The sequence below is a fragment of the Euprymna scolopes genome, chromosome 46 (genome assembly GCF_053919585.1).
Source record: "Euprymna scolopes isolate OS-2025 chromosome 46, ASM5391958v1, whole genome shotgun sequence".
Taxonomy (NCBI): domain Eukaryota; kingdom Metazoa; phylum Mollusca; class Cephalopoda; order Sepiida; family Sepiolidae; genus Euprymna; species Euprymna scolopes.
In genome coordinates, this window is record NC_136527.1 from 519177 (window position 1) to 545566 (window position 26390).

At 26.2% G+C, this 26390-nt stretch overlaps 1 protein-coding gene across 1 annotated transcript in view; it reads right to left on the minus strand.

Moving 5' to 3' along the window:
• LOC145270758 (N-acetylglucosaminyl-phosphatidylinositol de-N-acetylase-like) overlaps positions 1-26390 on the minus strand; it is a 54788-nt gene that overhangs the window by 13700 nt on the left and 14698 nt on the right. The window contains exons 5-6 of the mRNA XM_080126357.1: positions 21048-21079; positions 1126-1256 (exon numbers count right to left, since the gene is read on the minus strand). Of these exons, the coding sequence (XP_079982483.1) occupies positions 1126-1256; positions 21048-21079 (163 nt within the window). The remainder of the gene's footprint in view (positions 1-1125; positions 1257-21047; positions 21080-26390) is intronic.

The following is a 26390-nucleotide window of genomic DNA, read 5'->3' on the forward strand; positions in this document are numbered from 1 at the left end:
GGACTTTATAGGTAAATTTCTAAAAAAGACTACTTTTTTTGTTTTAAATTTTAATATATTATTTATTGACATTTTCTCTTCAATTTGTGATATATAAAACTTTGGTGAGTAAATTAATTATTTACTTTTTAATAGACATTTCAAAATGGGAGGCGTGCATTATTCGACCCCCTGTCTTTCCAAGCTTATAACTACTCGAAAAATGTAATTCAAGCCCTAATTTTTTTTTTCGATTAAAGGAGCAAGGACCAAGGTTTCATTAAAAAAAAACAAAAGAAAAAAACAAATAACGTGGTTTAAAAAAAAAAGGTTTAAAACTTCGAACTTTACAGGTAAATTTCTAAAAAACACTACTTTTTTTTGTTTTAAATTTGAATATATTATTTATTGAAAACTTTGGTGAGTAAATTAATTATTTACTTTTTAATAGACACTTGAAAATGGGGGGGGGCGTGAATTAAAAAAAAAGCCGTTTGTCTAAAATATTGTATTCGGTTTATTGGAAAGAGCATAAAATTTCACATTGACCCTGAAAATATCGTAAAGATAGAATCAATAGAAAAAATTGATAGATTTTTAAAGTTTAAAAAATATTGAGTTTGTAAAATTCATTACTGTTTTTTTAAAAAATAAAAAAAAATTATTTCTATTACTTTTTTATACAATTTTAAATGTTTATTTTTTAAGTATAATCCATAAAGAAAATAAACAACCCAAGAGAAATTACGAGTTTTTTTATATTTTATTCGCAGTTTCGTGTTAGGGGTGTCAAAAATTCCTACACAAATTCTGATACACCTATGAATACAGAGAAGACAAAATGAAACCTTTTTTAAATAAATATATTAATGGCAGTTACTCAGAGTTGGATCATCATAAGAAAGTTATCTCCCTTGGATTATTATAAGCATAAATAGATTAATCCTTGTATTATGTCTCTTCAGTCAATATTACGATACAGTAGACAGAGAAATGGTAACAAATTTTTCTTTTACGAAAGTCATCAATTGGCAAAGAAAATAAACAACCCACTTTTAAAAGAGAAATTACGAGTTTTTTTATATTTTATTTGCAGTTTCGTGTTAGGGGTGTCAAAAATTCATACAAAAATTCTGATACACCTACCTGTGCACAAATAACGTCCGCGAGTGGAGCAATGTAGAAATTTGATGCCAGAGTAATCGATAACGGTATATCCAAGAAGGAGATGTATTTGCGCAACAAACTGGTGGTTTCCAAAGTCATAAAGGTGACACCTGCGTAAAAAAATAAAAAAAAAATAAAATCTTTCCCTGGAAATTGATTTTAGATCTTTTTCTGAATAAAACCAACTTACAATTGTGATCCTTACGAAATATTTCTGTTGCAATATTTTGGAGATATAATGGGGTATGATCCCACACAGTTGGACGATTCTATTTATAAACGATGTTGCTAAGAACTGACGAATCAAATTAATTCACGTTCTGCTACAAACCAATCAGAAACCAGAATTGCTTCATAAATATTAAACCTTTTCTGGTGCAATTTCACATGTTCTTTCCCGGGTTTCGACACGGTAAGAATATTTTGTTCTGTGGAACTGTCTACTACAAACAAGTCACCTACCAGGACTTGTGTGGAACAGTGAACCATCTGAAGCTCAAAATGGCTTACACTTCTACAGGTTATGGGCCCAGCGTGCGTCTTTATTTCGATGGATCCGAATCAAAATTAGAATTGTGGCAAGTTAAATTTCTGGGATATCTACGAATCCAAAAGCTACACAAAGTACTAGAAAACAGAAATGACCCCGACTTCATTGAAAAGAACGCAACTGTCTTTGCGGAATTAATACAGTGTTTAGATGACCGAAGTCTATCACTGGTAATGAGAGAAGCCCTGGACGACGGCTGCAAACCATTAAACATATTGAGAGAGCATTATTGATCGAAAGGAAAACCCAAAATTATTTCTTTATACACTGAACTGACCTCTCTAAAACGAATAGAAGCTGAAACTATTACTGTTTATATTATAAGAGCCGAGACAACTGCAAATTCTTTAAAAATGTCTGAATTTCCATAGTCCTTAAGGGATTACCGAGTGATTTCAAGCCATTTACCACCGTGATAACCCAGAAAGAAAAACCCATGACTTTTAGCCAATTCAAGGTGGCACTCAGAAGTTACGAAGAAACTGAAAAAATGATCACAAAAAAAAACGAATCCACAAATATCATGAAATTTAAAAATACGCACATAAAAACACCAAAATCGAATTATACCCATGCCAGGAATAAAAAACGCAACTTTGCCAGAAGCAGGTTTTTTCCTAAGAAAAGTACAAAAGTTATTTATTATAATTGTGGACGGCCTAATCACAAGAGTTTCCAATGTAGATACAGGACTCAAAATGGCGACTACATTAAAAATGTAGAGAGCTCTGTTAGCGAACATACATTTTTATTTTCGTGTACATTTGATGCTTCAACAAACAATAATAATTTTCTTGTCGATTGTGGGGCCACGGCACATGTGATTACAAAGGAATCTGATTTTATCAATTTTGACCCCAACTTTAAGCCACAAAATCATTTTGTAGAACTAGCTGACGGGAGTCGAGTCAATGATATCGTTTTGAAAAGAGGCAATGCGAAAATCTTGCGAAAGAACAATAAAGGTGAACAGTGTTTCTGTATTCTAGAAAACGCTCTTCTAATCCCAAAATTTAAACAAAACATATTTTCTGTACAAGTTGCCACAAAACAAGGTGCAAATATAAACTTTAGCCCCAATAAATCAAAACTGGTATACCCGAATGGAACTGTATTCGACATTAAAGAAAATGGAAGACTATATTATTTAAATAGCGTAGTCCCATCAAAAATCGCCTGCCATGATCTACAGACATGGCATAAAATTCTTGGACACTGCAATATTCCTGATATCAAAAAGTTGCCGACTGTAGTTGATGGAATGAGAATACAAACATCAAAAACCTTCAACTGCGACGTCTGTACGCAAGGAAAAATGACAAACTATCAAAACAAGATACCAGACAAAAAGGCCAAAAAAATCCTATCAATGGTGCATTGTGACTTGAACGGTCCCGTAGAACCGATGGCCAGAGAACATTATAGATATGTGTTGAATTTCGTAGATGACCATTCAGGTTTAATAATGGTTTACTTTTTAAAGAACAAATCTGATACCCTGCTAGCAACTAAGAAATATCTAGCCGACATGGCCCCCTACGGTGAAATCAAGTGTATTCGCTCTGACAACGGTACGGAATTCACCAATAAAGACTTTGAACTTTTACTAATTAACCATCATATCAGGCATGAAACATCAGCTCCTAGATTGCTACACCAAAACGGGACTGCTGAACGTGTGTGGCGAACACTTTTTGAAATGGCAAGATGCCTACTCATTGAATCAAAACTCCCTAAAAACCTCTGGACGTATGCACTTATGTATACGCAACAGGTGTTTTAACAAAACACTATCTAAAACTCCATATGAATCTTTCTGCGGTAAAAAAAAAACCCAAATTTAAGCAGAATGCATATATTTAGTTCAACTTGCTTCGCATATATAGAGAAAAAGAGTAAATTGAATATTAAAGCTGACAAAGGTATATTTCTTGGATACGATAAAAACAGTCCAGCCAATTTAATATTTTTTCCCCAAAAAAATAAAATAAAAAGAATCCGGTGTGTAAAATGCACAGACACGTTTAATTGTAAAGACGAAAACCCGTCATATGAAGAGGATGGAATTATATTACCTCAAATAATTAGAACAAACAAAAACAATAAAAATGACGGAGACGAGTGTCGATGATGATGATGATAAAGTCGAGAGATATCCCAAAAAGAAATAGAAGACGACCCGATTTTTTGGGGGTCGACAATATAAAAGATTATCAAATCGACTATTGCTATTCAGTGGAAAATGCCCCAATACTGTGAAATTTATATGACCCCTCCAGAGGGATTTATAATGAAAAATAAAAATAGCGTGTGGCGACTTAACAAGTCATTATATGGTCTAAAGCAGAGTGCTCAGTGTTGGAACACAGTGTTCCATGATTATATTATTAAACAACAATTTAGACAATGCGCTGTAGACCCCTGTTTATATACCCAACACAAAGACGATAAACTACTGATTTTGGTTTTGTGGGTCGAGGATATTTTAATCGCATCAAATTGTGACATAATGTTGACTGATGTTAAGAACAAATTGAGTAAAAGATTCAAAATGACCGATCTTGGCAAAATATCCTGGTTTCTGGGGATAGAATTTATTCAAAGCAAAGGACTTGTTACGATGACTCAATCGAGATACATCGACAAAATACTATTAAAATTTGGAATGGGAGAGTGCAAGAAACGCTCTGCACCGGTCGAAAATGATATTAATAAAAAGTATACACACAGTCTGAAATAATGAATGACACACAATATCGCGAAATTATGGGTAGTCTTATATATTTGATGACTGCAACCAAGCCCGACGTATGCTATACAGTAACAAAACTGTCACAGAGATTATCACGACCGACAATGAAGGATTTGGACAGAGCTAAACAAGTCCTATTTTATTTAAAAGGAACTAAGGAGCAGGAGTTAGTATTTAGAAAATCAAGAAATCCCCTAAAATTAGAAGGTTTTTCGGATTCAGACTGGGCAAGCGACGAGGATCGCAAGAGTGTATCTGGATATTGTTTCAGACTCTCAGAAAATGGGCCTATTATTTCATGAAAATCTAAAAAGCAACAGATTGTATCTCTCTCTACGTGTGAAGCAGAATTTATCACGATCACACACACGACCCAGGAAGCACTCTACCTTAAAAATATCCTGAAGACTATTTTAGAGCCAGAATTGATTACAAGCCCCCTGGTAATTAATTGTGATAATCAAGCCAGTATAGTCTTAGCACAGAGCACGGATGATCAATCAAAGATCTAGGCATATGGATATAAAATGCCATTTCGTAGAAAACGAGAGATCTAGGCATATGGATATAAAATGCCATTTCGTAGAAAACGAGATAAAGCTACAAGGTTTTTCTCAAAACTTGTTGGTGAATTCGACTGAATATTTTTTTTTCACTGCCCTGTATGTATATAGATTTCTATATATTAAAAATACAGACCAGCGAAGTTCCACTTATGAGAAGGCTATTACTTTTTTGCATGAATATCAGCGGAAAACCCTAGGGATAATGCTCAGTATATAGATTTTTCTATATATAAAAAAAAAAAAAAAAAAAAAAAAATAGTCCTGGACAAGACATTAAACTGTATCCATTTTATTTTGTATTAACACTTTAACCTACTAATACTTTTGCTTAGAAGAAAAAAAAAAAAAAATCTTTGTAATTTTCCTTTTTGACATTTGAACACAATTAAAAATGGCGTCTTTTTAAATGCTAAAATTCTAAGATCCAAATGATTTCTAATTTTTGTTATGTCTAAGTAAATATAAAAATATATATTTATTTTTGAGCAGAAAAAACACAAGGGACTTCACCAAAAAAAATAGGGAGGATGTTGCAATATTTTGGAGATATAATGGGGTATGATCTCACACAGTCGGACGACGATGCTGCTAAGAACTGACGAATCAAATTAGTTCACGTTCTGCTACAAACCAATCAGAAACCAGAATTGCTTCATAAATATTAAACCTTTTCTGGCGCAATTTCACATGTTCTTTCCCGGGTTTCGACATGGTAAGAATATTTTGTTCTGTGGAACTGTCTACTACAAACAAGTCACCTACCAGGACTTGTGTGGAACAGCGAACCGTCTGAAGCTCAAAATGGCTTACACTTCTCCAATTTCTTTAACAAACTTTGACTATTAATTCATCTATCACATTTTACTTTTAAACAAACTGCTGGTTTCCAAAGTCATAAAGGTGACACCTGCGTAAAAAAATAAAATCTTTCCCTGGAAATTGATTTTAGATCTTTTTCTGAATAAAAACAACTTACAATTGTGATCCTTACGAAATATTTCTTTAACAAACTTCGACTATTAATTCATCTATCACATTTAACTTTTAAACAAACCAAGCATGCAAGGTCCCTCTCTACAAGAGAAAAATTTACTTTCACCATGACTTACGTTTGTGCAAAATTAAAAAAAATATTCAAGGAGTAGTTATTGAGAAAAATTTATGTTTCTAAATTTTTTGAGATGGGGAATGGTAATCTGTATTATTTGAACTACTGTTCTCATCTTGAACATTATTTTCACAATTTTTCGATCAATGGAACCTCCGACCTTCTTCGGGTGTATTTTGTCCAATCTGAACGAATCGTACTTGTTTAAACAAGGACAAACCTCTGGTTTAATCCAGACGAATTTGCACAAAATTTCAAATGAAACCATTTATTTAATCCGTGGGTTTTAATATATTCTTGTTCCATCAACCACGACCGGGTAAAAGTCCTAAATAACCAGCAATTGTATTTTGAATTTTGTACGCACCGAAGGTTTAACAACTTACAACTGAATTTTACAAATGGAGCACAGAGTGGAGGAGGTGCTAGTGTGACTTTAAGAATTAAGAATGAGTAAAATTCAGGAAACTTCTGCCAATAAATAATGGTTCAGGAACAAAATTTGTTTAATTCATTCAGACAGTTTTTTTTTATTATTATTAGTCTAATTAAGTATTTTTTTATTTAATTTTTTTATTATTAGTATAATTAAGTATTTTTTATTTAATTTTTTTATTATTAGTATAATTAAGTATTTTTTATTTTAATTTTTTTTATTATTATTAGTATAATTAAGTATTTTTTTATTTAATTTTTTTATTATTAGTATGATTAAGTATTTTTTTATTTAATTTTTTTATTATCAGTATGATTAAGTATTTTTTTATTTAATTTTTTTTTATTATTAGTATAATTAAGTATTTTTTATTTAATTTTTTTATTATTATTAGTATAATTGAGTATTTTTTTATTTAATTTTTTTATTATTAGTATAATTAAGTATTTTTTTATTTAATTTTTTTTTATTATTATTAGTATAATTAAGTATTTTTTATTTAATTTTTTTTATTATTATTAGTATAATTAAGTATTTTTTATTTAATTTTTTTATTATTAGTATAATTTAGTATTTTTTTATTTAATTTTTATTTAATTTTTTTATTATTATTAGTATAATTAAGTATTTTTTATTTAATTTTTTTATTATTATTAGTATAATTAAGTATTTTTTATTTAATTTTTTTTATTATTAGTATGATTAAGTATTTTTTTATTTAATTTTTTATTATTATTAGTATAATTAAGTATTTTTTTATTTAATTTTTTTATTATTAGTATAATTAAGTATTTTTTTATTTAATTTTTTTTTTATTATTAGTATAATTAAGTATTTTTTTTATTTAATTTTTTTTTATTATTAGTCTAATTAAGTATTTTTTTATTTAATTTTTTTATTATTATTAGTATAATTAAGTATTTTTTTATTTAATTTTTTTTATTATTAGTATGATTAAGTATTTTTTATTTAATTTTTTTATTATTAGTATAATTAAGTATTTTTTATTTAATTTTTTTATTATTAGTATAATTAAGTATTTTTTTATTTAATTTTTTTTTTATTATTAGTATAATTAAGTATTTTTTTTATTTAATTTTTTTTTATTATTAGTCTAATTAAGTATTTTTTTATTTAATTTTTTTTATTATTAGTATGATTAAGTATTTTTTATTTAATTTTTTTATTATTAGTATAATTAAGTATTTTTTTATTTAATTTTTTTATTATTATTAGTCTAATTAAGTATTTTTTTATTTAATTTTTTTATTATTATTAGTCTAATTAAGTATTTTTTTATTTAATTTTTTTATTATTAGTATAATTAAGTATTTTTTATTTAATTTTTTTTATTATTATTAGTATAATTAAGTATTTTTTTATTTAATTTTTTTATTATTATTAGTCTAATTAAGTATTTTTTTATTTAATTTTTTTATTATTAGTATAATTAAGTATTTTTTATTTAATTTTTTTTATTATTATTAGTATAATTAAGTATTTTTTTTATTTAATTTTTTTATTATTAGTATGATTAAGTATTTTTTTATTTATTTTTTTTATTATTAGTATAACTAAGTATTTTTTTATTTAATTTTTTTTTATTATTAGCATGATTAAGTATTTTTTTAATTTTTTTTTTATTATTAGTATAATTAAGTATTTTTTTTATTTAATTTTTTTATTATTATTAGTATAATTAAGTATATTTTATTTAATTTTTTTATTATTAGTATGATTAAGTATTTTTTTATTTAATTTTTTATTATTATTAGTATAATTAAGTATTTTTTTTATTTAATTTTTTTATTATTAGTATAATTAAGTATTTTTTTATTTAATTTTTTTATTATTAGTATGATTAAGTATTTTTTTATTAAATTTTTTATTATTAGTAGTATAATTAAGTATTTTTTTTATTTAATTTTTTTATTATTAGTCTAATAAAGTATTTTTTATTTAATTTTTTTATTATTAGTATGATTAAGTATTTTTTATTTAATTTTTTTATTATTAGTATAATTAAGTATTTTTTTATTTAATTTTTTTATTATTAGTATAATTAAGTATTTTTTTATTTAATTTTATTTTTATTATTAGTATAATTAAGTATTTTTTTTATTTAATTTTTTTTTATTATTAGTCTAATTAAGTATTTTTTTATTTAATTTTTTTTATTATTAGTATGATTAAGTATTTTTTTATTTAATTTTTTTATTATTATTAGTATAATTGAGTATTTTTTTATTTAATTTTTTTTATTATTAGTATAATTAAGTATTTTTTTTATTTAATTTTTTTTATTATTAGTATAATTAAGTATTTTTTTATTTAATTTTTTTTATTATTATTAGTCTAATTAATTATTTATTTATTTAATTTTTTTTATTATTATTAGTATAATTAAGTATTTTTTTATTTAATTTTTTTTTATTATTAGTATAATTAAGTATTTTTTTATTTAATTTTTTTATTATTAGTATAATTAAGTATTTTTTTATTTAATTTTTTTTATTATTAGTATAATTAAGTATTTTTTATTTAATTTTTTTTATTATAATTAGTATACTTAAGTATTTTTTATTTAATTTTTTTATTATTAGTATAATTAAGTATTTTTTTATTTTTTTTTTTATTATTAGTATAATTAAGTATTTTTTATTTATTTTTTTTATTATTATTAGTATAATTAAGTATTTTTTATTTAATTTTTTTATTATTATTAGTATAATAAAGTATTTATTTAATTTTTTTATTATTATTAGTATAATTAAGTATTTTTTATTTAATTTTTTTATTATTATTAGTATAACTAAGTATTTTTTATTTAATTTTTTTATTATTATTAGTATAATTAAGTATTTTTTATTTAATTTTTTTATTATTAGTATAATTTAGTATTTTTTTATTTAATTTTTATTTAATTTTTTTATTATTATTAGTATAATTAAGTATTTTTTATTTAATTTTTTTATTATTATTAGTATAATTTAGTATTTTTTTATTTAATTTTTTTATTATTAGTATAATTAAGTATTTTTTTATTTAATTTTTTTATTATTAGTATAATTAAGTATTTTTTTATTTAATTTTTTTTATTATTATTAGTATAATTAAGTATTTTTTATTTAATTTTTTTATTATTATTAGTATAATTAAGTATTTTTTATTTAATTTTTTTTATTATTATTAGTATACTTAAGTATTTTTTATTTAATTTTTTTTATTATTAGTATAATTAAGTATTTTTTTTATTTTTTTTATTATTAGTATAATTAAGTATGTTTTATTTATTTTTTTTTTATTATTATTAGTATAATTAAGTATTTTTTATTTAATTTTTTTATTATTATTAGTATAATTAAGTATTTTTAATTTAATTTTTTTATTATTATTAGTATAATTAAGTATTTTTTATTTAATTTTTTTATTATTATTAGTATAATTAAGTATTTTTTATTTAATTTTTTTATTATTATTAATATAACTAAGTATTTTTTATTTAATTTTTTTATTATTATTAGTATAATTAAGTATTTTTTATTTAGTTTTTTTTATTATTATTAGTACAATTAAGTATTATTTTATTTAATTTTTTTTATTATTAGTATGATTAAGTATTTTTTTATTTAATTTTTTTATTATTAGTATGATTAAGTATTTTTTTATTTAATTTTTTTATTATTAGTATGATTAAGTATTTTTTATTTAATTTTTTTTATTATTAGTATAATTAAGTATTTTTTTATTTAATTTTTTTTATTATTAGTATGATTAAGTATTTTTTTATTTAATTTTTTATTATTATTAGTATGATTAAGTATTTATTTTTTTTTTTTATTATTAGTATAATTAAGTATTTTTTTATTTAATTTTTTTATTATTATTAGTATAATTAAGTATTTTTTATTTAATTTTTTTATTATTATTAGTATAATTAAGTATTTTTTATTTAATTTTTTTTATTATTATTAGTATAATTAAGTATTTTTTATTTAATTTTTTTATTATTATTAGTATAATTAAGTATTTTTTATTTAATTTTTTTATTATTATTAGTATAATTAAGTTTTTTATTTAATTTTTTATTATTATTAGTATAATTAAGTATTTTTTATTTAATTTTTTTATTATTAGTAGTATAATTAAGTATTTTTTATTTAATTTTTTTATTATTATTAGTATAATTTAGAATTTTTATTTAATTTTTTTTTATTATAATTAGTATAATTAAGTATTTTTTATTTAATTTTTTTATTATTATTAGTATAATTAAGTATTTTTTATTTAATTTTTTTTATTATTATTAGTATAATTAAGTATTTTTTATTTAATTTTTGTATTATTATTAGTCTAATTAAGTATTTTTTTATTTAATTTTTTTATTATTATTAGTATAATTAAGTATTTTTTATTTAATTTTTTTATTATTATTAGTATAATTAAGTATTTTTTATTTAATTTTTTTATTATTATTAGTATAATTAAGTATTTTTTATTTAATTTTTTTATTATTATTAGTATAATTAAGTATTTTTTATTTAATTTTTTATTATTATTAGTATAATTAAGTATTTTTTTTATTTAATTTTTTTTTATTATAAGTATAATTAAGTATTTTTTTATTTAATGTTTTTATTATTATTAGTATAATTAAGTATTTTTTATTTAATTTTTTTTATTATTATTAGTATAATTAAGTATTTTTTATTTAATTTTTTTTATTATTATTAGTATAATTAAGTATTTTTTATTTAATGTTTTTATTATTATTAGCATAATTAAGTATTTTTTTATTTAATTTTTTTTATTATTAGTATAATTAAGTATTTTTTATTTAATTTTTTATTATTAGTAGTATAATTAAGCATTTTTTATTTAATTTTTTTTATTATTAGTATAATTAAGTATTTTTTATTATTAGTAGTCTAATTAAGTATTTTTTAATTAATTATTTTTTATTATTAGTATAATTAAGTATTTTTTATTTAATTTCTTATTATTATTAGTATAATTAAGTATTTTCTATTTAATTTTTTATTATTATTAGTATAATTAAGTATTTTTTTATTTAATTTTTTTTAAGTTTATTAGTATAATTTAGTATTTTTTATTTAATTTTTTTTAAGTTTATTAGTATAATTTAGTATTTTTTATTTAATTCTTTTATTATTATTAGTCTAATTAAGTATTTTTTTATTTAATTTTTTTTTATTATTAGTATAATTAAGTATTTTTTATTTAATTTTTTTATTATTATTAGTATAATACATATTTTTTATTTAATTTTTTTATTATTATTAGTATAATTAAGTATTTTTTATTTAATTTTTTATTATTATTAGTATAATTAAGTATTTTTTATTTAATTTTTTTATTATTATTAGTATAATTAAGTATTTTTTATTTAATTTTTTTATTATTATTAGTATAATTAAGTATTTTTTTATTTAATTTCTTTTTATTATTAGTATAATTAAGTATTTTTTATTTAATTTTTTTATTATTATTAGGATAATACATATTTTTTATTTAATTTTTTTATTATTATTAGTATAATACATATTTTTTATTTAATTTTTTATTATTATTAGTATAATTAAGTATTTTTTATTTAATTTTTTTATTATTAGTAGTATAATTAAGTAATTTTTATTTAATTTTTTATTATTATTAGTATAATTAAGTATTTTTTATTTAATTTTTTATTGTTATTAGTATAATTAAGTATTTTTTATTTAATTTTTTTTATTATTAGTCTAAGTATTTTTTTATTTAATTTTTTTATTATTATTAGTATAATTAAGTATTTTTTTATTTAATTTTTTATTATTATTAGTATAATTAAGTATTTTTTTATTTAATTTTTTTATTATTAGTAGTATAATTAAGTATTTTTTATTTAATTTTTTTATTATTATTAGTCTAATTAAGTATTTTTTTATTTAATTTTTTTTTATTATTAGTATAATTAAGTATTTTTTATTTAATTTTTTTATTATTATTAGTATAATTAAGTATTTTTTATTTAATTTTTTATTATTATTAGTATAATTAAGTATTTTTTTATTTAATTTTTTTATTATTATTAGTATAATTAAGTATTTTTTATTTAATTTTTTATTATTATTAGTATAATTAAGTATTTTTTTATTTAATTTTTTTATTATTATTAGTCTACTTAAGTATTTTTTATTTAATTTTTCTTATTATTAGTATAATTAAGTATTTTTTATTTAATTTTTTTATTATTAGTATAATTAAGTATTTTTTATTTAATTTTTTTTATTATTAGTATAATTAAGTATTTTTTTATTTAATTTTTTTATTATTATTAGTATAATTAAGTATTAGATTTAAACAGAAAACCAATCAACATCTGATACACCCTCCCCCATTCTACAGTAATCGCAGATTCCAAACAATATTTCTTTTTTTTATTATTATTAGTATAATTAAGTATTAGATTTAAACAGAAAACCAATCAACATCTGATACACCCTCCCCCATTCTACAGTAATCGCAGATTCCAAACACTCTTTCTTTTTTTTTATTATTATTAGTATAATTAAGTATTAGATTTAAACAGAAAACCAATCAACATCTGATACACCCTCCCCCATTCTACAGTAATCGCAGATTCCAAACAATATTTCTTTTTTTTATTATTATTAGTATAATTAAGTATTAGATTTAAACAGAAAACCAATCAACATCTGATACACCCTCCCCCATTCTACAGTAATCGCAGATTCCAAACAATATTTCTTTTTTTTATTATTATTAGTATAATTAAGTATTAGATTTAAACAGAAAACCAATCAACATCTGATACACCCTCCCCCATTCTACAGTAATCGCAGATTCCAAACACTCTTTCTTTTTTTTTATTATTATTAGTATAATTAAGTATTAGATTTAAACAGAAAACCAATCAACATCTGATACACCCTCCCCCATTCTACAGTAATCGCAGATTCCAAACAATATTTCTTTTTTTTATTATTATTAGTATAATTAAGTATTAGATTTAAACAGAAAACCAATCAACATCTGATACACCCTCCCCCATTCTACAGTAATCGCAGATTCCAAACAATATTTCTTTTTTTTATTATTATTAGTATAAGTATTAGATTTAAACAGAAAACCAATCAACATCTGATACACCCTCCCCCATTCTACAGTAATCGCAGATTCCAAACAATATTTCTTTTTTTTTATTATTATTAGTATAATTAAGTATTAGATTTAAACAGAAAACCAATCAACATCTGATACACCCTCCCCCATTCTACAGTAATCGCAGATTCCAAACAATATTTCTTTTTTTTATTATTATTAGTATAATTAAGTATTAGATTTAAACAGAAAACCAATCAACATCTGATACACCCTCCCCCATTCTACAGTAATCGCAGATTCCAAACACTCTTTCTTTTTTTTATTATTATTAGTATAATTAAGTATTAGATTTAAACAGAAAACCAATCAACATCTGATACACCCTCCCCCATTCTACAGTAATCGCAGATTCCAAACACTCTTTCTTTTTTTTATTATTATTAGTATAATTAAGTATTAGATTTAAACAGAAAACCAATCAACATCTGATACACCCTCCCCCATTCTACAGTAATCGCAGATTCCAAACACTCTTTCTTTTTTTTTATTATTATTAGTATAATTAAGTATTAGATTTAAACAGAAAACCAATCAACATCTGATACACCCTCCCCCATTCTACAGTAATCGCAGATTCCAAACAATATTTCTTTTTTTTATTATTATTAGTATAATTAAGTATTAGATTTAAACAGAAAACCAATCAACATCTGATACACCCTCCCCCATTCTACAGTAATCGCAGATTCCAAACAATATTTCTTTTTTTTATTATTATTAGTATAATTAAGTATTAGATTTAAACAGAAAACCAATCAACATCTGATACACCCTCCCCCATTCTACAGTAATCGCAGATTCCAAACACTCTTTCTTTTTTTTTATTATTATTAGTATAATTAAGTATTAGATTTAAACAGAAAACCAATCAACATCTGATACACCCTCCCCCATTCTACAGTAATCGCAGATTCCAAACAATATTTCTTTTTTTTATTATTATTAGTATAATTAAGTATTAGATTTAAACAGAAAACCAATCAACATCTGATACACCCTCCCCCATTCTACAGTAATCGCAGATTCCAAACAATATTTCTTTTTTTTATTATTATTAGTATAATTAAGTATTAGATTTAAACAGAAAACCAATCAACATCTGATACACCCTCCCCCATTCTACAGTAATCGCAGATTCCAAACAATATTTCTTTTTTTTATTATTATTAGTATAATTAAGTATTAGATTTAAACAGAAAACCAATCAACATCTGATACACCCTCCCCCATTCTACAGTAATCGCAGATTCCAAACAATATTTCTTTTTTTTATTATTATTAGTATAATTAAGTATTAGATTTAAACAGAAAACCAATCAACATCTGATACACCCTCCCCCATTCTACAGTAATCGCAGATTCCAAACACTCTTTCTTTTTTTTATTATTATTAGTATAATTAAGTATTAGATTTAAACAGAAAACCAATCAACATCTGATACACCCTCCCCCATTCTACAGTAATCGCAGATTCCAAACACTCTTTCTTTTTTTTATTATTATTAGTATAATTAAGTATTAGATTTAAACAGAAAACCAATCAACATCTGATACACCCTCCCCCATTCTACAGTAATCGCAGATTCCAAACACTCTTTCTTTTTTTTTATTATTATTAGTATAATTAAGTATTAGATTTAAACAGAAAACCAATCAACATCTGATACACCCTCCCCCATTCTACAGTAATCGCAGATTCCAAACAATATTTCTTTTTTTTATTATTATTAGTATAATTAAGTATTAGATTTAAACAGAAAACCAATCAACATCTGATACACCCTCCCCCATTCTACAGTAATCGCAGATTCCAAACAATATTTCTTTTTTTTATTATTATTAGTATAATTAAGTATTAGATTTAAACAGAAAACCAATCAACATCTGATACACCCTCCCCCATTCTACAGTAATCGCAGATTCCAAACACTCTTTCTTTTTTTTTATTATTATTAGTATAATTAAGTATTAGATTTAAACAGAAAACCAATCAACATCTGATACACCCTCCCCCATTCTACAGTAATCGCAGATTCCAAACAATATTTCTTTTTTTTATTATTATTAGTATAATTAAGTATTAGATTTAAACAGAAAACCAATCAACATCTGATACACCCTCCCCCATTCTACAGTAATCGCAGATTCCAAACAATATTTCTTTTTTTTATTATTATTAGTATAATTAAGTATTAGATTTAAACAGAAAACCAATCAACATCTGATACACCCTCCCCCATTCTACAGTAATCGCAGATTCCAAACACTCTTTCTTTTTTTTTATTATTATTAGTATAATTAAGTATTAGATTTAAACAGAAAACCAATCAACATCTGATACACCCTCCCCCATTCTACAGTAATCGCAGATTCCAAACAATATTTCTTTTTTTTATTATTATTAGTATAATTAAGTATTAGATTTAAACAGAAAACCAATCAACATCTGATACACCCTCCCCCATTCTACAGTAATCGCAGATTCCAAACAATATTTCTTTTTTTTATTATTATTAGTATAATTAAGTATTAGATTTAAACAGAAAACCAATCAACATCTGATACACCCTCCCCCATTCTACAGTAATCGCAGATTCCAAACAATATTTCTTTTTTTTATTATTATTAGTATAATTAAGTATTAGATTTAAACAGAAAACCAATCAACATCTGATACACCCTCCCCCATTCTACAGTAATCGCAGATTCCAAACAATATTTCTTTTTTTTATTATTATTAGTATAATTAAGTATTAGATTTAAACAGAAAACCAATCAACATCTGATACACCCTCCCCCATTCTACAGTAATCGCAGATTCCAAACACTCTTTCTTTTTTTTATTATTATTAGTATAATTAAGTATTAGATTTAAACAGAAAACCAATCAACATCTGATACACCCTCCCCCATTCTACAGTAATCGCAGATTCCAAACACTCTTTCTTTTTTTTATTATTATTAGTATAATTAAGTATTAGATTTAAACAGAAAACCAATCAACATCTGATACACCCTCCCCCATTCTACAGTAATCGCAGATTCCAAACAATATTTCTTTTTTTTATTATTATTAGTATAATTAAGTATTAGATTTAAACAGAAAACCAATCAACATCTGATACACCCTCCCCCATTCTACAGTAATCGCAGATTCCAAACACTCTTTCTTTTTTTTATTATTATTAGTATAATTAAGTATTAGATTTAAACAGAAAACCAATCAACATCTGATACACCCTCCCCCATTCTACAGTAATCGCAGATTCCAAACACTCTTTCTTTTTTTTATTATTATTAGTATAATTAAGTATTAGATTTAAACAGAAAACCAATCAACATCTGATACACCCTCCCCCATTCTACAGTAATCGCAGATTCCAAACAATATTTCTTTTTTTTATTATTATTAGTATAATTAAGTATTAGATTTAAACAGAAAACCAATCAACATTCCAAACACTCTTTCTTTTTTTTATTATTATTAGTATAATTAAGTATTTCCTTTGTGAAGGCTACTGAGCCAGCAACTTCAGTCTGCTGCTACCATCTGATACTGTGAGACCACACCCTCCCCCATTCTACAGTAATCGCCGATTCCAAACACTCTTTCCATGGTGTTCTGTTTCATTTTTTCTTAATGACTACCCCGTGGGCGTGAACTAGCTAGCCCACGAGTATAAAAGATAAAACAATCCAAAACACAAACTTAAGAAACAAAAGACTACAACAATATAAAATATATATATATATATATATATATATATATATATATAAAATATATATATATATATATATATATATATATATATATTATAATTTAGAAAGGTCTTAGTTGAAAATACAAAACTTATGCATATGGATTCAAATGTTAAAAGATTTAAAATACTGGAAGCACTATATATAAAAAAAAGTAAGCAACCAAAAAAATAAACAATGTAAATTTTGAAAATAGTAACATTTTGAAGTGCCTGGGTATGTAACCATCCAATATATATATATATATATATATATATATATCTATAATGTTTTATTTTTTTATTACCAATTTATCATTTTGGTTACATATGCTTCGGATGTTGGATCATGTTTACGATCCAACAGCCTCGATTAGGTTTCTGTAAGGTCTGACGAGGCTGTTGGACCGTAAACATGATCCAACATCCGAAACATATGTAACCAAACAGATAAAACGGTAATAAAAAAATAAAACACATATTTGCTCTGCAATAGTATTGAGCACTCTCTTAAGATCTTTTACTAATTACCAGTTTTACCATATAGATGTGTATATATATATATATATATATATATATATATATATATATATATATATATATGATTAGTTTTTTTTGGAAAAAGAATTCCAGCAGAGTGCTCAATTAAAAAGGAAAATCCAAATTGTAAGAGCGTATTTATATTTTGTGTACAGAAAGTTGTTAGTTGAGACAGATCATTGGTACCGTCGGTTTCAAGCTTGATAATAAGGCCCGTTTAAATAAGGATACCTTAAACGGGCCTTATTATTGGACTTGAAACCGACGGTACCAATGATCTGTCTCAACTAACAACTTTCTGTACACAAAATACAATATATATATATATATATATATATATATATATATATATATATATGAAGGTGCTAGTGTGACTGTAAGAATTAAGAATGAGTGAAATTCAGGAAACTTCTGCCATTATTAACTAGCAGCACATTACCAGTGTCAACCAAGAAAAGAGTATATGTAGTGCGATGAGGCAGGCTTGGAGCCGATTATCTCTGATGTAAATTAAATTTGAACAGTATAAAGAGATATAGGAAGAACAGGAGACTTAGATAGGGTGCTTGTCTACAAATGGGCGGAAAAAAAATTTTTACAAGAAAAATCTGAAAAAATCTTTATAATGTACGTACTTGTCACTGCATGAAGAGGTCATATTCCAAAAATCACGTAAATCAATCAAGTAGTTTTTTTCCTTTTATTGAAGAAAATCAAATATTATCATACGTTTTAGCGAAGATTTGCTTCACGCCATCTTGTTTGAGACCTAACCACACCTGGCAGAAATATGGGATCCCAAGGGCAGACAATCGACTTTTTAAATTTTTTTTTTTTTTCTTAAATGTCAAAAACACTTTTTTTTTTATATAATACAAATACAAAAAAATAAATTAACACGTTTTTCATGTTCGCTTATTAAATCTGTTTTCAAACGAAAAAAAAAAGCCCAGTATTTTCGACATTCTCTTTTTTTTTACACGGTGGTCACCGCTTATCAAGGCCCAGAAGCCACTCAGGGATAAGGGTTATTGCAAGTGCATTACGTTAGTGTGGAGATTTGATGAAGTGTTTACTTAAGGGGGGGTTCATTAGGAATTTGTTAACGTTGGACTTGAACACATCCAAGTTGTAGTCCGGTGGGAAGCAGGCAGACAGAACAGAATTCCACAGGCGTGCAGTTCTAAGAAAGAAGCTTTGTTCATGGAATCTATGTTTTGATTTAGGCACAGATAAAGAGTGGGGGAAATTTTTCACAGTGGATTCAGCTAGACGGGTGTTTTTCATGAAAGATTGGCGAGGGGGGACCAGAGATTGGAGTTCAGACGAGCACCGGCCATGGAAATAACGATAAAACAAGGATAGGCTCGCAACGTCTCTTCTGTGGGAGAGAGGTTGCAGGGTAGAGAAAAGGGCATCCCCCACTAAGCCTATTTTGTACTCTGTCAAGGCAGGATAGGCTGTTTTTAGCAGCTCCTGCCCAGATATGACAACAGTATTCCATCCTTGGACGTACTTGGCTTTTATATAGATAGAGAATTGCATCAGTAGTTAGATATCTTGTGGAGCGGTAGAAGGATCCCACCATCTTTCCAGCGACCTTGGCAACAGACTTGATGTACGTGTTCCATTTCAGATCAGGAGTAAAGGTCAAACCCAGAAGCTTGTCAAAACACGGGGCCTCTTCCAGACGAGAGCCATCCATCACAATTGATGCCAGATGGGGATCAGAGCGTTGATGATGTAAAGATAGGAGTTTTGTTTTAGATGCATTAAAAGGTAACCAGCCACGTCTTCTCCCACTGAACCACGCGCTCGAGATCAGAGGAGAGAGAATCAGAGAGAACTTTGTCATTTACAGCCTTTGATGTGTTGCCGTAGATGGTCGTGTCATCAGCATAGATGTCAACGAATGATTTAAGCATGTGTTTAGGGAGGTCATTGATTCTTTATTAAAAGAAGTCAATTCATTTATTTATTAAATAACTTAATTTATTATTTTGTATTTGTATTATAAAAAAAAGTGTTTTCAACATTTAAGAAAAAAAAAAAGTCGATTGTCTGCCCTTGTTGATCCCATATTTCCGACAAGTGTCGTTAGTATCGTTAGGTCTCAAACAAGATGGCGTGAAGCAAATCTTCGCTAAAATGTGTGATAATCTTTGATTTTCTTAAATTAAAAAAAAAAAACTACTTGATTGATTTACGTGATTTTTGGAATATGACATCTTCATGCAGCGACAAGTATGTACATTATAAAGATTTTTTTTCGGATTTTTTTTGTAAAAAATTTTTTTTCGGCCCATTTATAGACAAGCACCTTAGATAGTTTAGCCACATTGAAAGAATGAACAAGAGTTCTTATGTTGGTAAATGTACAACAGTTGAGGTAGATGGTTCAGCTCACAGGGTAAGGCCAAGGAAAACATGGGGGGGGGGGAGATAAAAATGGAACAAAGGAAAGAGGGATAAGTAAAGACCTGGCAGAAATAGGTTAGTCGATTCCAGGGTGCGTCCATCCGGATGTCTAACTTTCGCAATGTATTTGTCCGAGCCACGCCTAGAAACCTCACGGCGCACGTCTGCATCGGAATTGACTGCTTCGTTGCCTATCTTTCTAAGCCTAGCTCTAACTACTTGGCCTTTGTAACGTTTGCTAGTCTTGCATAGAAGGTCCTGCTTAGCTAGTTCCTGACTAACCCTATCACCCTCCCCCGTAGCCCGGGCTAGTTTCTGCTCTAGCTGCTTCTTCGTCTTGGCCTTATCTAGTGTGAGGCGCTGGGCATACTTGACGGAGAAGCTTCTGACCTTGGCTTTGAGACCTAACCATCATTTACTCCTGGTAACCGCCCCCACTAGTGCCTTTTTAATCAATTCTCTTAACTGATCTCGGAAGTTTTGTATCTCCAGAAGGGAGGTGTTTAACTTCCAGTACCCCGCTAACTTAGGCCTATTTCCTAGCTTCAGCCGGGCCATAACCAATTTATGGTCCATCTGGCCTAAAAAATGCAAAAAATATGGACCTACCATTGGGCACTCTTCCCTCTTGAAGGATTTTTCTGGAAGAAAAATTAAAATAAAAAAATTTTTTAAATTAAAAAATAAAAATAAAAAAAAAATTAAATGAAGCAAATTGCTGCATCACCATCGATTTTAGTAGCAAGTGTTAAAAAGTAAAAATCAAAAAATCAAAGAAATAAGTTTATCAGCCGAACAAAGGTATAAGAAGTTGTTCACCGAAGCACACACACAAAAAAAAGCTGAAATGGGATTGTTAATCAAGGTGTGACAATGATTGGGATAAAATTGCCAGACAATAGAGGTCAATATATTTAGAGTTAGTTTACAAACAATTTTAGCAGTGACAACGAGTTTTGCAACAGTTAGGAACAGTTTACGAACAGCCTAGGGTTTGTGATGGTTGCTAGTAAAAACTATTGACAACAGGTTGCATCTTGGATAAGATTGGGAAAGTTTAGCAGATTGAAATAAGCTAACATCAACTGAGAACACAACCTTCACAGAAGACGTAAGTGTGGACCTTTGCGCTTAGAAAGTTGTTCCACTGATGGTGTCACACATGCACCAGAGTTCAACTGATATATATATATATATATACAAGCAAACAGTTAATAAACCATGTTAAAAAACATTTTGAAATGAGTTAAAAACATATTTAATCTGAAAAGGAAACACTAGATAAGTGGATAGTCCTAGTTTTATTTTATTTTATATATATATATATATATATATATATATATATATATATATATATATATATCGTGGATATTCTGATGGTGATTTTCCCTGGCAGGGTGGTCACTGAAACTTGTTTGCATATGTGTAACCATTAGTTATCACATCCAACATATTCATATATATATATATATATATATATATATATATATATATATATATATATATATATGTTGTTTTTGTTTTTGTTTTAACGATATGTTTTGAATGAATTCAACCATTTACGAAAGTGCATTTTTACCTAAATGCGAGTTGAGAATAATTTTCCCTTTTAACCAATTTGGTACGCCCACATGGGGAGCGGTATATATATATATATATATATATATATATATATATATATATATATATTATAGTGGATAATTACATTTTAAAAATAATATATATATATATATATACATGACAGCCCACTTAAAAATAGCCCAATCTATCTAATCTTTCTCTTGTTGACCAACTGACACCACAAGACAAAATGCAATTCTTTTTCCAACAAGATGGCGGTACATGCCACACGTCTCACAGATCACTGACACGAGTTCATGACATGTTTACGGAAGAGAGAACAATAAGCAAAGAATTATGGCTACCACGTTCCCCAGACTTGTCATGTGATTTTTATCGTTGGGGGACTTTAAAACAAAAAGTTTATGCAAATAACCCTCACAACTAAAGGAGAACATTACCAACGCTATCAGGAGAATCACCAGAGAAGATCTACAGTCAGTATCTGCAACTGTCGTTAAATGCCGAGAAATGCATAGATGACAATGGGTTGCACTTCCAGCATCTTTTATAAAATTAAATGTAATTTAAACAATAAAAGAATGTTTCTCCTCTCTACTACATGTTCTGGGCTACTTTTAAGTGGGCCACACTATATATATATGTATATATATATATCATTCAACCACGGTAGTGGTTGAATATATGCTTAAGTCCAAAATTGAATGAATCGAGACACATTCAAACCCCCACCACTAATTCCGTTCGCAACCAAATTTCAAACAGGTTATATAGTTGGATAGAACACCTCATTAGCTACATTTTGAAAAAAAAATTTCGAAAATTGGTTCAGTAGAAAAAAAGTTACAACTAAATATGTGGGTTCACAAACAGGAGAGTAAGTACATAAGTGACTAACGCTTTTTTTTATTTTGCATAACTTTTTTTGTATATAAATATTTTTTACTGCGATTTTGCCAATATGACATGTTAGCGTAACAGTTAGAGTACCGGGGGTTGGTGGAAAGATTTTAGGTTCAATCCCGTGTATCGTTTTGTTTTATAATTAAAAAACCGAACTTTTTTTTTAATAACTACTTTTTTTAACTCTCCTTATGATTTTATAGCAAAAAATAGCAAAAAATGGTGAATTTATCGATTAAAAACATTAGTGAATTCTATGATATACATATTCTTTGAATGAACTCAAATTTTTCGTTATCACATTTGATGAAAAATGTAGTCCCATTTTGGCAATGCGTCTGACCAATGATGCTTTTGAACCCGCGACCAGCACTGCGATGTCATCAGCAGCAGCCTGGGCATAAATATTCCTATTTTTAAACTCCTTTAAAAGAGGATTCAGCATACAGTTCCATAGTAAAGGTGATAAAATCCCACTTTGGGGGTTTCATTTAACTACTTCCCTTTTAACAGTTGCCCTCAGTAGTTCTACTTGAACTGTTCTGTGCCTCACCATATACTCAATCCATCGGATGAGTACTGGTGGATGAGTACTGGTGGTCGTAGCGACTTGAACATACTACTGAAGGGTATGTTGTCAAAAGCTCCAACGATATCTAAAAAGACACCGAGTGCCATCTTCTTTTTTGTTAGTTTACGCTCTATACAGATCACAAATTCATGAACCGCAGTCTCGGTAGAGACCCTGGCTCGGAACTACTGTGATTGAATGATAAATATTGCATAAATGTGTGTTTGAGAGCTAATTTTTTTTGACAATCATTAATAAATATTATAAATTTATATATTAATACAATAGCAATGCCTGGAAAGATCATGGATTATATGGAAAAATGCGCGCATGAAAAGTAATATTCTTAAGATTTTATTAAACCTGGAAAAGTAAAGGACAAAAAATTCAACCTGGAAAAGTAAAGAACAAGATATTCTAGTAAAGTAAAAAATAAGAATTTTTTAGACTTAAAATATTGCAGCTAAAAATAAAATTTGAATATTGATAAATATTTTATTTATTATTTGCATATGTTGTTGTTTATTGTTGAGTTAGAAAGAATTAAATGATCCTAATTATGATATAATAAAATTATCAATGTTTATGTAAATTATAAAAATATTAATTCCATCTACTAACTAACTAACTAATGAATTAATTTTATTCAAACAATTTTCACTACATAAATATATGCAAATAATAGGGGGGAAATAAGTTCAATCCAGCGACTGACACCATTTCTAACTGCCTTATCTCCCTTTCCGCCTAAACTGACTTGGCTTATCTCCTTTCCGCCTAAACTGACTTGGCTTATCTCCCTTTCTGCCAGCTTTTCCTATTCTTAATGGCTGCCGTTATGTTTCCTCGATAGCAATAGACTTATTTTTACAAAAACACAATAGCAGTTGTACTCCTTGATGAATTATCATAATTTTTGGATATATTAGTTACAAAAAATTCTCCCCGTGTTAAGAATGACTTTCAGAATAATAGCATTATTTGAGCACGGTACCAAAAATACATAAGCACCCAAAATTTTAATTTGTACTTCAATGTTTTTAATTTTAAATTATGAAATAAAGCACATTTAATCATTTTAAAACTTCATCTTGCATTATTTTTTATTTGTTAAACAAATTTTAACCACATCCTTACATTTGAAATAAATTTTATCCATTTAAAGTTTGTGAAACATTTCTAATATAGCCATAAACAAACTTCTGTTTACATTAAGCGATACCAGTGTCGAACACAAAGACTCCCTTTTAATGATTACATGGTTCAAGGATATTTGTACAACTAAACATCAAATCTGCCTTTTTTTTTTTTTTCTCGATATGACAATAAATTGTAATATTATTTTTGCTTAAAACAATATATTTAAAAATTCGATCTGTCAACTATAGCTTAAAAAGCACCGAATGATTTTCTAAAATCTAACAAAAGTTTGAATTATTTCGAATTATCTCCCTTGCTCTTCAAACTATTTGCAAAAGTAGTATCAATAAAATTAATAAAATACCTGATCCATTTTCGTGATTTTTAGTGTATAGTATTTTCTTTCCATCACAGGTTTATTTTTTCACTAGCGAGGGGTACCCGGCGTTGCCCGGGTGTTTGGAGGGGTAGGGGGGTTTTTAAAAAAAAAAAAGTAAGTATGAGGATCGAACCCGAACCGTTGAGGCAAAGTTGTAAATTAAAGTGGGAAAAAAAAACGTGCAATGTTAACCATTGCTCCACCGCGAGATGCTAACGGACACACGTTTGAATTTATTTAATTACTTGGATTTAGCAGGTGCCCGTTTTAATGAGTTAATGAGGTCAAGTTTGACTGCGGGATTTCATTTACTGCTGAACGCTTTATTTCCCCCCCTCCCCAAGATGTTATAGGAAAAAGACTAACCCACATGCGGCGAGCGACAAATCTTGAATATTTATCTTCCCGAAATCGAGCAAATTGAATAGACAGGCGCGCTTCGTTGTTAACTGAGATATTACGATTTACATGTGATATAAAAAGTTGTGAAGCGAGCGACTGCTTCTCTGAAAAAAGACGCAAAATATGCCGGTATTATAATTACAACCAAAGAATATTTAAAGAAGCATTGAAATAAGTCAAAATGGGTTACATATTTATATATTAGGTTGGTACAAAAATAATGTTTTTTAACGTTCAACTGTTTTTTTTTTGTTTTGTTTTTTTACGTGGAGGTCACCACTTATCAAGGCTTGAGGATAAGGATTATTGCATGTACAGTAATCAATGGGATAGTATCGTAGTAATCGTTAGTATTGGAGATTTGATAGTGTCTTACTTAAGTGGATGGTTTATCAGAAATTTGTTTATGTTGGACTTGAAGACATCCAAGTTGTAGTCAGGTGGGAAATAGGCAAACGGAACAGAGTTTCACAGGCATGCACTTCTAAGAAAGAAGCTTTGTTCATGGAATCTATGTTTTGATTTAGACACAGATAAAGAATGGGGAAATTAATGACAGTGGTTTCAGCTAGACGGGTGTTTATCATGAAAGATTGGCGAAGGGGAACCAGAGATTGGAGCTCAGATGAGCACTTGCCATGGAAATAATGATAAGAAAAAGACAGGCTCGCAAGTCTCTTCTGTGGGAGAGATGTTGAAAGGAAGAGAAAAGGGCATCCCCCACTAAGACACGAAGTCTGTTTTGTACTCTGTCAAGGCAGGATAGGCTGTTTTTAGCAGCTTCTGCCCAGATATGGCAGCAGTACTCCATCCTTGGACATACTTGGCTTTTATATAGATAGAGAATTGTACATCAGTAGTGAGATATCTTCTGGAGCAGTAGAAGGATCCCATCATCTTCCCCGCATCCTTGGCAACAGACTTGATGTACGTGTTCCATTTCAGATCAGAAGTAAAGGTCAAACCCAGAAGCTTG